Source organism: Mizuhopecten yessoensis, unplaced genomic scaffold, assembly GCF_002113885.1.
Source record: "Mizuhopecten yessoensis strain PY_sf001 unplaced genomic scaffold, ASM211388v2 scaffold716115, whole genome shotgun sequence".
NCBI classification, from domain to species: domain Eukaryota; kingdom Metazoa; phylum Mollusca; class Bivalvia; order Pectinida; family Pectinidae; genus Mizuhopecten; species Mizuhopecten yessoensis.
Genome location: NW_018479955.1, coordinates 4503 through 18681, shown reverse-complemented (window position 1 = coordinate 18681; position 14179 = coordinate 4503). Strand labels below are relative to the sequence as shown.

Genomic DNA, 14179 nt, shown 5'->3' with positions numbered 1-14179 from the left:
CATACTTGCCAACCCTCCAGAGTCAGGAGGGAGACTACCGACATGTCATACTTGCCAACCCTCCAGAGTCAGGAGGGAGACTACCGACATGTCATACTTGCCAACCCTCCAGAGTCAGGAGGTAGACTACCAACATGTCATACTTGCCAACCCTCCAGAGTTAGGAGGGAGACTACCGATTTTGGACTCTGAATTTTGGTATTTTTTTTAATTTAGAGAGCCAGGTAGTTTTCTACAGATCGGATGATATCATCTGAAAGAACAACTCGAAATATGTAATTTTAAAGGGTTATCCTGTCTTTAGTGGGGTATATACACATATGTTACTTATGTTTTAATTTTGAGCATGAAGAATCTCTCCCATTAAAATTTTCAAAAAGGTGGCATGTTGCATCTGCTTCAAAGATAAAAACCCAGCACTTTGTTTTGTCAACACTTGGGACAATGGCTTCAACTCTGGTGCTGAACATTAGTAAAGGGCCTTTAACTCTTGTCTTGAATGTACATTTCAGATAAATGTACACCAATCTACAGTTCAGATAACCGTACAGCAGTGTACAGTTCAGATAATTGTACACCAATGTACAGTTCAGATAATTGTACAGCAGTGTACACCAATGTACAGCTCAGATAATTGTACACCAATGTACAGTTCAGATAAGTGTACACCAGATAATTGTACACCAATGTACAGTTCAGATAATTGTACGCCAATGTACATCTACAGGTATTATAATTATTGATGTTGGTTTTATAGAACACTCATTTATTTCATTTATAGGTTGGGATTTCCAGAATCTTTTTCATGTCCTACTTTTGGAAGACTAAAAGGTAGCTTATGAAAAAATATTATCATTGTTCTAGCTACATTATACACACTGCCCACTTCATCCTAAAAATCCTGGACCTGAGCAAGGCTATTATGGTAGTGGTAATTTATTTAAGGGGCTCTGATATGCAATGAAAAGCGAGTTTGGGAAAAAGAAATATGATACTACTTCTAACACTACATAAGATTTTACTGACATGACAGAAAAAATTACCTTGTTAACCCAGCTTATCCAGCTCAGGTGGTAAAAAGAAACACGTTTCAGTTTAAAAGATTAACAAGAGGCCCATGGGCCTTAACGGTCACCTGACATCCGATTCAAATTAGGACTTTCATCCAGGGGCCAATTCATACTTTTTGTTGGTCCGAGTGACCTTGCTGCATCGTCCATTAATTTTTCCTTGTGAACACAATAACTTCAGTAAATATAAAACAATTTTGATGAAACTTTGTATGTAGCTTTGTATCAATGAGATCTTGGATGAGTTTGAATACCGTATCAATTTGACCATCACTTACATAGTTATTCCCCTTGGTAATTCTATTATTGTTTGACCCTGTGAACACGATAACTGAAATAAATGGGTGTGACTTCAATTTTGACCCAAGGGGTCTGTTTTGAACAACCTTGATAACTGTATGTCTTCTGTTCTTGATTAAAAGCGTAAATCAATGATTTATTAAATAAGGCACAAAATTTTAATAGCACCTTGTTAGTAGCAAAAATGCGTCATGAATGAAAAAAAAAGGTGTACCACATGAAATTACATCTATTCTTGTGTAATGTCAATCAATATCACAGGGACAAATAATAATATAATGACAAAGGGCAATAACTCTGCAGGTTACCGTCAAATAATTACTGGACAAAGTCTCATTGAACTCCATCAACATTTATTCAAGTTATCGTATATATCCAATAAGGTCCAATAATAATATTATTACAAAGTATAATAACTCTGTAAGTTACTGTCGAATAATTCCCATTTTCATACTCGTCTGAGATCGTTTTGATATAAGGCTGCATACAAAGTTTCATCAAACTGGGTTAACATTTACTCAAGTTCTCGTGTTCACCATGTCCAATAATAATATTATTACAAAGGGCAATAACTCTGTAAGTTACTGTCGAATAATTCCCATTTTCATACTCGTCTGAGATCGTTTTGATATAAGGCTGCATACAAAGTTTCATCAAACTCGGTTAACATTTACTGTTATCGTGTTCACAAGAAAAAGTTAACGCACGGCGCACGATGCACGGCGCACGACGCACGACCAACAAAAGACTATCACAATAGGTTACCTGACCATAGGTCATGGTAACCTATTGTGATAGTCTTTAGTAAAAATGGCAAAGTATAACAAAAGTCTGCTCATTAACTGTGATATAATAAATTAAATGGCCAATTAAATGTTCAGTCTTTAGCAAGCTGTATCTAAAATGATATTAACAAAATATCCACTGTTCACAGATGATAACTGTGATATATAATATTTGTTTGTCAAATCTTAGGTGAGTAAATTTTTGTAAATATGGGGTTAGTCTTACCTCAAGTAAAACAGGATACTTAACAGGTTACGTGTACACCTGTATAACAGGATACTTAACAGGTGATGTGTACACCTGTATAACAGGATACTTAACGGGTGATGTGTACACCTGTATAACAGCATACTTGACAGGTGACGTGTACTCCTGTATAACAGCATACTTAACAGGTGATGTGTATACCTGTATAACAGGATACTGACATGTGATGTGTACACCTGTATAACAGGATACAGACAGGTGATGTGTACACCTGTATAACAGGGTCCTGACAGGTGATGTGTACACCTGTATAATGGGGTACTGACAGGGGATGTGTACACCTGTCTAATGGGGAACTGACAGGTGATGTGTACACCTGTATAACAGGTTACTGACAGGTGATGTGTACACCTGTATATTGGGGTACTGGCAGGTGATGTGTACACCTGTATAACAGGTTACTGGCAGGTGATGTGTACACCTGTATAACAGGGTACTGGCAGGTGAAGTGTACACCTGTATAACAGCATACTTAACAGGTTATGTGTACACCTGTATAACAGGATACTGAACAGGTGATGTGTACACCTGTATAACAGGGTACTGGCAGGGGATGTGTACACCTGTATAACAGGGTACTGGCAGGGGATGTGTACACCTGTATAACAGGGTACTGGCAGGTGATGTGTACACCTGTATAACAGCATACTTAACGGGTGATGTGTACACCTGTATAACAGCATACTTGACAGGTGATGTGTACTCCTGTATAACAGCATACTTAACAGGTGATGTGTACACCTGTATAACAGCATACTTAACAGGTTATGTGTACACCTGTATAACGGTATACTGACAGGTGATGTGTTTGACTGTATAACAGCATACTTAACAGGTTACGTGTACACCTGTATAACAGGATGCTTAACAGGTGATGTGTACGCCTGTATAACAGGATACTGAACAGGTTATGTGTACACCTGTATAACGGGATACTTAACAGGTGATGTGTATACCTGTATAACAGGATACTGACTGGTGATGTGTACACCTGTATAACGGGATACTGACAGGTGATGTGTTTGCCTGTATAACAGCATACTTAACAGGTTATGTGTACACCTGTATAACAGGATACTGAACAGGTGATGTGTACACCTGTATAACAGGATACCGACAGGTGATGTGTACACCTGTATAACAGCATACTTAACAGGTTATGTGTACATCTGTATAACGGGATACTGACAGGTTATGTGTACACCTGTATAACAGGATACTGAACAGGTGATGTGTACACTTTTTTAAGGGGGTACTAACAGGTGATGTGTACACCTGTATAACGGGGTACTGACAGGTGATGTGTACACCTGTATAAAGGGGTACTAACAGGTGATGTGTACACCTGTATTACGGGGTACTGACAGGTGATGTGTACACCTCTATTATGGGGTACTGACAGGTGATGTGTACACCTGTATAACAGGATACTGAACAGGTGATGTGTACATCTGTATGACGGGGTACTGACAGGTGATGTGTACACCTGTATAACAGGGTACTGACAGGTGATGTGTACACTTTTTTAAGGGGGTACTAACAGGTGATGTGTACACTTTTATAAGGGGGTACTAACAGGTGATGTGTACACTTTTATAAGGGGGTACTAACGGGTGATGTGTATGTCTGTATAACGGGGTACTGCCAGGTGATGTGTACACCTGTATAACGGGGTAATGACAGGTGATGTGTATGTCTGTATAACAGGGTACTGACAGGTGATGTGTACCCCTGTATAACTTGATACTTAACAGGTGATGTGTACACCTGTATAACGGGATACTTAACAGGTGATGTGTACACCTGTATAACAGGGTACCGACAGGTGATGTGTACACCTGTATAACGGGGTAATGACAGGTGATGTGTATGTCTGTATAACAGGGTACTGACAGGTGATGTGTACACCTCTATTATGGGGTACTGACAGGTGATGTGTACACCTGTATAACGGGATACTGAACAGGTGATGTGTACACCTGTATGACGGGGTACTGGCAGGTGAGGTTACACCTGTATAACAGGGTACCGACAGGGGATGTGTACACTTTTATAAGGGGGTACTAACAGGTGATGTGTATGCCTGTATAACAGGATACTGACAGGTGATGTGTATGCCTGTATAACGGGGTACTGACAGGTGATGTGTACACCTGTTATACAGGGTACTCGACAGGTAATTTTTACACCTGTAAAACAAGGTACTTGACAGATGATTTGTACAGCTATAAAACAGGATATTTGACAGGTGATTCGTACACCTGTAAAACAAGGTACTTGACAGGCATTTTTGTACACCTGTATAACAGGGTACTCCACATGTGATTTGTACACCTGTAATGTATAAGCAGCATGCACCACACACCATACAGTACTACTGTATTTACCGAGTCGGAACTATCCCAGGGGTTTGCCTCCTGTGCCACCACAGCTTTTGCCTCCAACTTCTCCTCTACTGGAGGTGCTTCTTCCTTCTTTGGTTCCTCTTCCTTATTTTCCTCAATCTGTTCCTTATTTTCCTCCTTCTTTTCTTCCCCGGTGCTCTTGTTAGGTTTCTTGGTTGGAGTTCTCCTCGGATCTTCTTTGAAATCAATTGATTTTCCACTATAAGCATCTGGTACCATATTGAAGAAAGAGTGCTTTACTCGTACTTTGGTCGGGTGAGGATGAGGTGCAAAAAAATCGAAGTCATCATCATCCTTGGGGTTTTTCTTATCCTTGTCAGCCATGACTCTTACTAATAACTTGACTGGATATACAACTGAAAGTTAAAAATAGATCTTGGGATATCCCCTCTCTATATATATATGCATAAATAACCAGGTGCAAAATCAATCAAGTTCATTATACCAGTCCCAGCTGCTGAAAGCATCAATGACATACTACCATACTACGTCTATACGTAGCTGTTAGAGATTCTATACTGGGCAATTGATCAAATGACGATATGGACAAAATTCTGATTTGAGTTTTCAAAAAAATATTGTTATAAATATAATTATCATCACAATATTCTAGGAACAATATTTAGCTTTAAATTCATAAATCAATTTAATCAATTTGCTGCATCAGTGGCTATTTTCTATTGATCCAACATCCAATTCTTTATGAATTTATATAATAAGATAAGAAAGACAACCAGATTGTCATGAAATATTTGGCAGAATCAAACTTTACACTGACCTTGCGTAAATCGAGTAATTCTCCTCCACAGCCGAGGTAGGCTTATTTCACATGTGATGTTCTGCAAAGCTCCCAAACAACACCGAACACACTTACAATATGTTGTCTGGCTCTTAGCTTTCGTGTAACGTATCCATGTGCAGGGCCTAGATCTATTTGTTGAGTGTGCTTCAGCAGCTGACTCAAATTTTACTCCCGCGCCACTGATGACTCAAAAAATCGATGTAACATCCGTCGCCCGGGTGACCAGCCCCCCATCGCTTTCGCACATACACACAACCTTGTCTCGTCGGACAGAGCTTTATTAATCATTCATTTATAAATGTTGACAAGTAGTTTCAACTACGCATGCAAAATTATACCGGATGATACTGGCAGTTCTGCTGTGACGGGGCATATACGTGTACAGACACATTACGGGTTACGTCTTCATGGGTGTGAGAAGCATCAGGATGATGTATGTTTTACAATGCTAACTGTTGCTGCTTACCCTCACTTTCAAGAGGCTGTTCCCAATATTGATGAGTCATTATACAGTGTCATTATTAGTAATTCAATGATAGATCTACATAAGAGTCCCGAGTGCTGTACTCGTAGAATGTTGATGGGACACGTAGAATTTCTGGAAATACTAAAATTTGAAAATGAGGGACCCATTAATTGTTTTTAGCAATAAACTTGAAAATGACCCATGGAAACACATTTTGTAGATTGATAACTGGTAACTACACATTATATTGTGTATCTATGATTCAATACGTGTCGTTGAACTTATTTAAGGCTTAGATTAAAAAAAAAAATCATGTTGTCAGCCACGTACGTAATATTAATCGTCTATCTACAACCGATTGACTCATATTTTACTAATTGGACATGCTACGTCTATAGCCAGTACAAACTACAAACTAAACGTTCTCATAGACTACGCCGAGTGGACAGCGTTCTCCATACGCAGGAACAGGGCTCTTCATCGAACCTAACAATTAATATAGTTAGAGCGTTTTATAAATTGACTCAAGAGTTAGAAGTCTTCAATGAGCAACCATCCGCGTTCAGATTCACAGGGTATGTCACATAAAATTGTCGTCACGTTATGGATAATGTAGAAATGTATATATGCCGTGGCGCTCACGTATATATAGCATGTCACTGTGCTCATATAGAGCAACACCCTTGAGTCACTGAGAAGTACACAGTATCAGCCTGATATTGNAGATCTCTTGTGCCATTTGGGTTATTTTATTTGGTGTGACTGAGTTTTAAATAGAAAAAAACCCGCACATAGTAATAACTCTTTCGATGTCAGCGCCGTCATCGTTGGAAAACGGTTTTCCGTGCGATAATTCTTGAAGGAATGATCGATTGGCTTTTCATAACAAATTTCCCGACACACTTATAGTATCAATTGCTCGCTCAAGGTCAATTTTGAACAGAATCTGAAAATCAATATGGCCGTCAGTGGCCATCTTAGCTTTAAAAAAAAATGTGAACAGTCGCATGGTTCCGTGCAATAAACCTTGATGTTGATGCTTTGATTTCATGAAGCTAAGACTATCAATCGATTTTGTCTTCTATTTTATGTAATTCTTTGTACACCACATTACTCCTGTTGGAGGAAATAATGCTTGACGACTTCGGTCACGGGGACACGAAGGGATGACATACAAATGCATACTCATATAAAAAAAACATGAGCGACCCTTTACAGCATACAGAGGTTACGCTTGAGTACAGATTCTTCGTTACTTAGTGGAGTAAGGGAAATAACTGCTATATTTTAACAAGAAATAGCAAGACTAGCTAAATAGGGTTGGACTAGTAGATATAAGGAAATAGAAACAAGACTATCACTTAAAGACTTTAAACAAAAGGAATTTTATAATGTACACCCACAAAACCGCTGACAATAGCATTTGATATTAGATAACATATTACAAGAAAAAAATCAATTTTATGATAAAGAGTCTATATATTTATTTTATTTTTATATAAAATTCATCTTTATATTTTCTCTCTGCTTCCCAAATAATAAGTTTTTCTAGCACCTTACAAAATTCTTCGCTTTTAGCCTTACTTTTTCGTGTTCACCTAACTGGGGAAGGGTTATGTTCCCAGGCCAGGACAAATACCGGAGACCTTAAAAATGGTATAGTTGTTATTCCCTGTTTTAAAAACGTTCGGTATTTATGGTAATTACAACAACTGGTAACCCGTTGCAAGTACAATCATGTGACTGAGAATACTGTGCTGAATGCCTTTGGTATGGTATTTCAGTGAGGTAGCACTTAAGTCATCATCAGATCCGCGCTGTCACAAACAGCCAAACAGCCCATAATTACGCCTCCAGCACACATTCACACATGCACGAAGACACTAGCAAACAAATTCATAAATGTATACGACGTCCCTATGCCATAGTAAGGACTGATTCCACTAGAAAAAAATCCCATTTACACGACTATTTAATATTGTTTAAAAGCGTGTTTGTTTCCACCCATATAACATGTTATATCTTATGTGTATTGATACATTTCCATGATGCAAATATAAATCTTTGCAATGATATCCCATTATAAAAAAGCTTGTTGTTAGATCGGACTTTCTTATCTATTTCCGTGGTGTAAGGAACCTTATAGACGTATTAATATACTACTGGCTTATATGTCTCTGGTTGTATGTTACTTGGGACCAGAGACGTAATCAGAGGCTGTATATGTCTCTGATGTAATATATACGTCTCTGTTGGGACATGATGATATTTAAATACCAAAATTTTATTTCAGTTTTGTTTTCAAGGGGTATTTGAGATGCATCTATAAGATTTTTGGAAGATCACTCTAAAACCTTTACACTGAAACAGTTTGGTTTCTCAAAAAATATGCATGTATTACGTACGTTAGTCACCGAGTCATTGATATAACTATGATCAAAGGGAATTATTTCGTTCCCTTTTCCCACACTGACCCCATCGTTAATGTAAAAACAACTAAGAGTGGGACCAAATGGCATTAGTTCGAGAGTACCATTTATATATGGTACAGCCAGGTTGTATAGAACTGCTGCGCAAATGGACTTGAGCAAGTCTATTTGCTTGACGTAAATCTCGCAATTTCTCTCGACGAACGAGATCCTTTTCACCGGCACCACCATTACAACTAGCAGGTACATAGAACCACGTTAGTGAATCTTTCAACATCCACTTCGCTTGAAGTTCTTTTCACTTCAATTGTTGATATAAGGATACTATTTAAATCATCTTAACTTAGAAGTCCTATTTTGTTTTTGTTACTCCGTAACAAACGATATATTTTCACTTTTACACTCGACATTGCATGGATATCGAGATGTGCCCACGTTGACAGAACGGCGCAAGAAATATTATTGAATGGAAATTGCCACGGGTGGTTGTTCTAACACTTATAGGAATGCGTTGAGGTAGCCATGCCGTCATGGTCATCATGCGGTTAATCAGTAAATACACAATACTGTGAAATCCTTGGACAGTACTCTGAGCCATTTCGTACGTGCGTCGCTGACCTTCCTTGTCTATCAGAAAGTGAATCTGTATGCTAGCCTACCTATTTAACAACCTTTTTAATGCGCTACATGGAGGTATGGCTCGTAGAAGTATAACCCATGTACAGGTTGGGGGGCACAACGGCGCATATGGGTAAAAATGCAGTAATAATTTTTATAACTCCCCGGGGGGGGGTTAAAGTGAAATAAAAACACGAGTTCTTTTAAACACTGAGTAAAAAAGGGCATTTTGCTCCATGTGTTTAAAAGAACTTTGTGTTTTTATTTCACTTTATTCCCATCTGAGGAATAAAATTATAGCTGTAAATGGGTAACTGTTACCCAAATGCAGGATTATTACCCATATCGTTATGTGCTGTTGTGCCCTATCTGATCACTGATGTAAAATCGGATGACTGATTAAAAATAAAAGATAAATATGATTTTAGTTCTACGGTACTGCAAGTTACAGTACCAATTGTTCAACTAAGCTTAGGCCTACTTGACAAAAATGATGGGTAGACTATTTTATACTTTCACAAAATTGCATACCACAACCAGATGCCAGAGTCCAAGAGCAGTAGTTTTCATTGGAACAGGAAAATAACGTTCTACTATAGGTGCCTACCCCTCCCAATCACCCCTACCAAAAGAAAATTATCCTCTTGTCCATAAAAGTGTAATTCAGAATTAATGATGATGGTCAAGACGATATGACCCTCGCGCATGCATATTTAGCGTTGGGAATCGGTTGAAATTTTATGATCGATCATTGGTTACCATTAACCAACCGATGATCGATTAATAATCGTTCTATAGAAATACACAAGTGAAATCCTCCATGCTGTTGTTGCGAGTCACTTGGGCAAATAAAAAGCGATACCATGTAATTATAATTTAAGAAATGCCTCTCTTCAAACACTGAATCTGTAATATATAGTCCTAACAAGCAACCATGAGCTAAAAGTACGTCGTCCAGTGATGATGCCAACAGTTTTACTTTGTAGCTGGGGGAAATGTCTACTGAAAACTCCATAATATCTACACATTAGCATTCCGACTAAAATGAATCATCGATTTTGTACTCAATTAATCGGTTTGTTAGCCTAACTGACCGACGTTCAACGTGACGCATTACATGTACCAACATTTTCCAAGCTAAACGAGTTCTGATGCATGCTGAAATATTCAATATTGATAGTTGCTTTTTTTTCGTCCCATTATTTAGAATATTTGAGTTATTTCCCCTTGTGTGCACAAACCTATCTGATGTGGATATGTAGGACATGTAGCTTTAGACTTTTCATAAAAAACGGAAATGCATGGTTGAAGAAAATGTGTAAATTAGTCTACATTGTTAATTTGGATTCCATAGTTTTAGTGATAAACTTTCTAGGAATGGATGTGAGAGGGTCTAATTTCATCTAAATTTTAATAGATGTTGGCATCCTGACGAGAGTCCTTGAAATTTAATAACATCGCCAACACATCTTTCACTATAACCAGTTCCAGGTAACGACCCATAATAGTGATTTTGTGTCTTAAGAGATCGATTCAATGTAGTTGGTTCTTGTGGATGGCAATCCATGTCAAGAAAGCTACCAGCTGCAGGGGCAGCTTAACAAATGACTGGATTAATAAATGTGCATTTTCTTTTGCAGGTAAGGATACGGCAGAACCATGGGTGCGTACAAGTACATACAGGAGTTATACAGGAAGAAGCAGACTGATGTTTTGAGGTTTCTTCTCCGAGTTAGGTGCTGGCAATACCGCCAATTGTCTGCTGTTCATAGGGCCACCCGTCCCACTCGCCCAGACAAGGCCAGGAGGCTGGGATTCAGGGCTAAGCAGGGTAAGTGCCCAGTCCTTAGTAAATTATTGTAAAAGCAAGGTTTCTAACTTCTGTACACTCTTGTCTCTTTTTAAACTTTTGAAACGGCTAGCGTTATCATTTGATCGGACTGGATCTATTTAGGTTTTGGTACTGGTAGTTTCTAAAACAAATCCGTAATTAGGTTGTATAAAATCCAGTTGGAATTCAATTACTTTTTAATCTGAAGGGCACTAATAATGATTGTGAAGTGGGCTTCCACTTCAGATAGAAAGCATTGACGGTACAAGGGTATTGTTATCCTCAGTACTCCAGTGATAACCTGCACTTGGCTCTCTGGAATATGTCCTAACAAAATTGAAGACACATGGCGAGCAAATTCATCGGCCTTTGGGGGGGGGGGGACCCCGCCAGGCTGATACCTGGGCCTACAAAGATTACAGAGAAGTACAATCCGACTTCAAAGCCAGTCAATTTTACTGTTGTGTGACAGATTTATTTTATGCACATCAAGGTGGCAACACTTGAGCATTCGATTTTGTCGTGACATATTCCAGGGTACAGAGAGAGTAAGTGAGCGTAACCCCTAGAGTATCGAGGATGGGGTGTTGTCCAACCCTCTACCTGTGGTCACTGTTGCTATTTCTTTTCTATTCCCTAATTACTGAACACTTGACACCTATTTGATTGCATTATGAAATCAATTATGATGCATGATATTGTAAATGAGATTAATTAAAGACATCATGTTTATACTCTTTGAAAAATAAGCTAGATAGCAATATTTTTTCCATAAATAAATGATGATTACAATTCCACAGATATTGATCGCTTGACAAACTTTCTGTGTTATAGCAATAAAAAAAACTATTTCATATGAAACTTCCTTGGCATATATATGTAAAAATGTATTGTTTCCAGGTTACATCATCTACCGAGTCCGAGTTCGCCGTGGTGGACGCAAACGTCCAGTTCCTAAGGGATGTACATATGGTAAACCAAAGACCCATGGAGTGAACCAGCTTAAGTTCCAGCGCTCTCACAGATCCATTGCAGAGGTAAGGCAAAAGAATGGCAGCCAGTATTCAATGAAAATGGAACAGTGTTTAAACAAATATTTTTATTCGTTCAAGGCAAAAAAAGTGTGTATTCAAGGACATACAGTTCCACTAGGGTAGAATTAGGAAGTTTTTTGTTTGGGCAAATCAGATTTTTCAAAATCTGCCTGTGAACATGTACTTTGAATATAAGTCGTTTACCACTGATGTTAAGGATTTCCTACCAGCCAAAGAAATTTAGTTGCCTGAAATGAAGACTTCAGGGTCTTCATTGCATATCTGAAATGTTGGAAGTTACTGGAGAATATATTGAATTACATTTTAATGATTTTATGATCAAATTGATTTTATCTTTTCTTTTGAAGTTAAAACCTAGCATTTTTGACTTTAAAGAGTTCGATAAGTGGTTTCAATTGATCTTGATTAAATAATTAGTCTTAAAAGCAAGTGTGTGTGTTCATGGTTTCACCCTTCAAAAAGCTTCTGCAATAGGGAGAGAAATCTAGGGTTTGTAGAAATACCCTTTCATAATGCAAAGTTAATTATTTCAGCCTTTTGACAAGGATTCAGGGTTAGACACTTAACTTTTTTGCTTGGTAGTCCACAGGACTAGTGTAATATATTATTTACTAGTCCTTCGTCAATGTAACTAGGCCAAGATTTCCTCGCATCGCAATCTATAGCACAAAACATAAAAAGTAATCGCCTGTAGGGGACTTCAAATAACTACTACCATAAAAAATTTAAAATATGGTGAAGTTTTAGGAAAATTTTGACAATTATCATGCAATGTGTCTTATTTTAAGCAGTTTCTAAATTTTAAAAAGGAATCTTCTTATTTTATAATCATATTTTTCACAAGTCCAGAGGACCAGTTAGGTTAGGTGATTCCCTAGTCCTCGCTGAACTCTACTTGTCCAGGACTAGTGTTAGTGTCGACCCCTGGGATTGTCAGAATTTGGTTGAAATATCAATTTTAAAAAAACCTGTCCGACATTGCTACCTTTAATAACAAATGCAACCATACCTAATTTGAGATGTGGTTAATATTTGCAAGAGTTGCCTACCTTTTAATTGCTCTGCCTTTTGAGTTTACTCTCCCAAAGGCTTCAAGTTAAAAGCTGCCTGGTTGCCAGGATATTATAATTAGTACCAATATTAAAACATTTGATGGATTATGATAAATGCCCCAAAATAACATGTTGTAAAGTTTTCCACTTGTCGGGGATTAGGAAAGGCATGGGCTATAAGAATAGAGCATAGTTTTTATATACAAAACTGGTTCTCTCATATTGTTAAGCCCTCCTTATTGCTGCTGATTCACTAACATTTTCATGAAAATATTTTTGTTCTTTAAATAATAAGTGTCATTTTTGCTTTGTAGGAGCGTGTTGGTCGCAGGTGTGGAGCCCTCCGAGTGCTCAACTCCTATTGGGTAGCTCAGGATTCCAGCTATAAATTTTTTGAAGTGATTCTGGTTGATCCCTTCCATAAGGCTATCCGCAGAGACCCAAAAATACAGTGGATCTGCAAGGCTGTCCACAAGCACAGGGAGCTTCGCGGTCTTACTTCTGCTGGAAAAAGTTCCCGTGGCCTTGGAAAGGGTCATGGATTCCACAAAACTGTTGGAGGTTCTCGCAGGGCAAACTGGAAGAGGCAGAATTCTCTCAGTCTCCGCAGAAAGCGTTAGTAATAACGCTTGCCTTTTTTTCCTTTTTTTTTTAACTTGCTTGGTTAGAAATAGCTGAGCAACTGCCCTGTGCAGATCAAAAAAATAATTTGATGGAATAATAAAACATCAGCAGAAGAAAATCTGGTGTTTGAGTCTTATTTCATGTGTACTGTTTGATGTGTCGTAACACTGGGACCAACATTACCATCGCTGTTAATTCAAGGTTTGATGATTCTGTCTCGCTATATTAATGGTTCAATATTTTGAGCACACAATATAAATTCCTGGTTCAATAAAATACAGAAATGTTAATTGAGTTAATTGGCCTCTCAACAGTGAATACATTTGTTGTGATTAGATGGTATGTTGCATGATAATCCCGTATCTATAACTAGGAGGTACAGCAAGCGGTCAAAGGTCAAATTTTCGTAATGTTTGGTGGAAAGTTATTGCTGATTGGCACCGTTTTTTAGTCGCCTGCCCATTTGTGCTATGG

The 14179-nt window shown here is 38.1% G+C and overlaps 2 protein-coding genes across 5 annotated transcripts in view; one reads left to right on the top strand and one right to left on the bottom strand.

The window, feature by feature from the left end:
* Positions 1-5902, bottom strand: part of LOC110441743 (dihydropyrimidinase-like) — a 113269-nt gene extending 107367 nt beyond the window's left edge. Inside the window, exons 1-2 of one of the 3 annotated variants that reach the window (XM_021484982.1) lie at positions 5607-5902; positions 4811-5184 (exon numbers count right to left, since the gene is read on the bottom strand). In XM_021484982.1, the coding sequence (XP_021340657.1) occupies positions 4811-5152 (342 nt within the window). In that variant the 5' untranslated portion in view covers positions 5153-5184; positions 5607-5902. The remainder of the gene's footprint in view (positions 1-4810; positions 5185-5606) is intronic. The other 2 variants (XM_021484981.1, XM_021484980.1) reach the window with 2 other exon arrangements.
* Positions 5903-8673: 2771 nt separating this feature from the next.
* LOC110441745 (60S ribosomal protein L15-like) lies at positions 8674-13823 on the top strand. Of its 2 annotated transcripts, none has more exons than XM_021484988.1 (4): positions 8674-8768; positions 10784-10974; positions 11875-12011; positions 13396-13823. In XM_021484988.1, the coding sequence occupies exons 2-4, from the start codon at positions 10803-10805 to the stop codon at positions 13699-13701; spliced, it is 615 nt and encodes a 204-aa protein (XP_021340663.1). In that variant the 5' UTR covers positions 8674-8768; positions 10784-10802; the 3' UTR covers positions 13702-13823. The 2 variants fall into 2 exon arrangements, with proteins under 2 accessions (XP_021340663.1, XP_021340664.1); XM_021484989.1 differs by having other exon boundaries at positions 8738-8782.
* The last annotated feature ends 356 nt before the right edge of the window (positions 13824-14179 follow it).

Bases quoted from the DNA above. Each gene is read 5' to 3' on its own strand.
- LOC110441745 (XM_021484988.1), top strand. From the start codon at position 10,803: ATGGGTGCGTACAAGTACATACAGGAGTTATACAGGAAGAAGCAGACT. The intron at 10,975-11,874 runs GTAAGTGCCCAG...TATTGTTTCCAG, and splicing joins GGGATTCAGGGCTAAGCAGG to GTTACATCATCTACCGAGTC. The intron at 12,012-13,395 runs GTAAGGCAAAAG...TTTGCTTTGTAG, and splicing joins CTCACAGATCCATTGCAGAG to GAGCGTGTTGGTCGCAGGTG.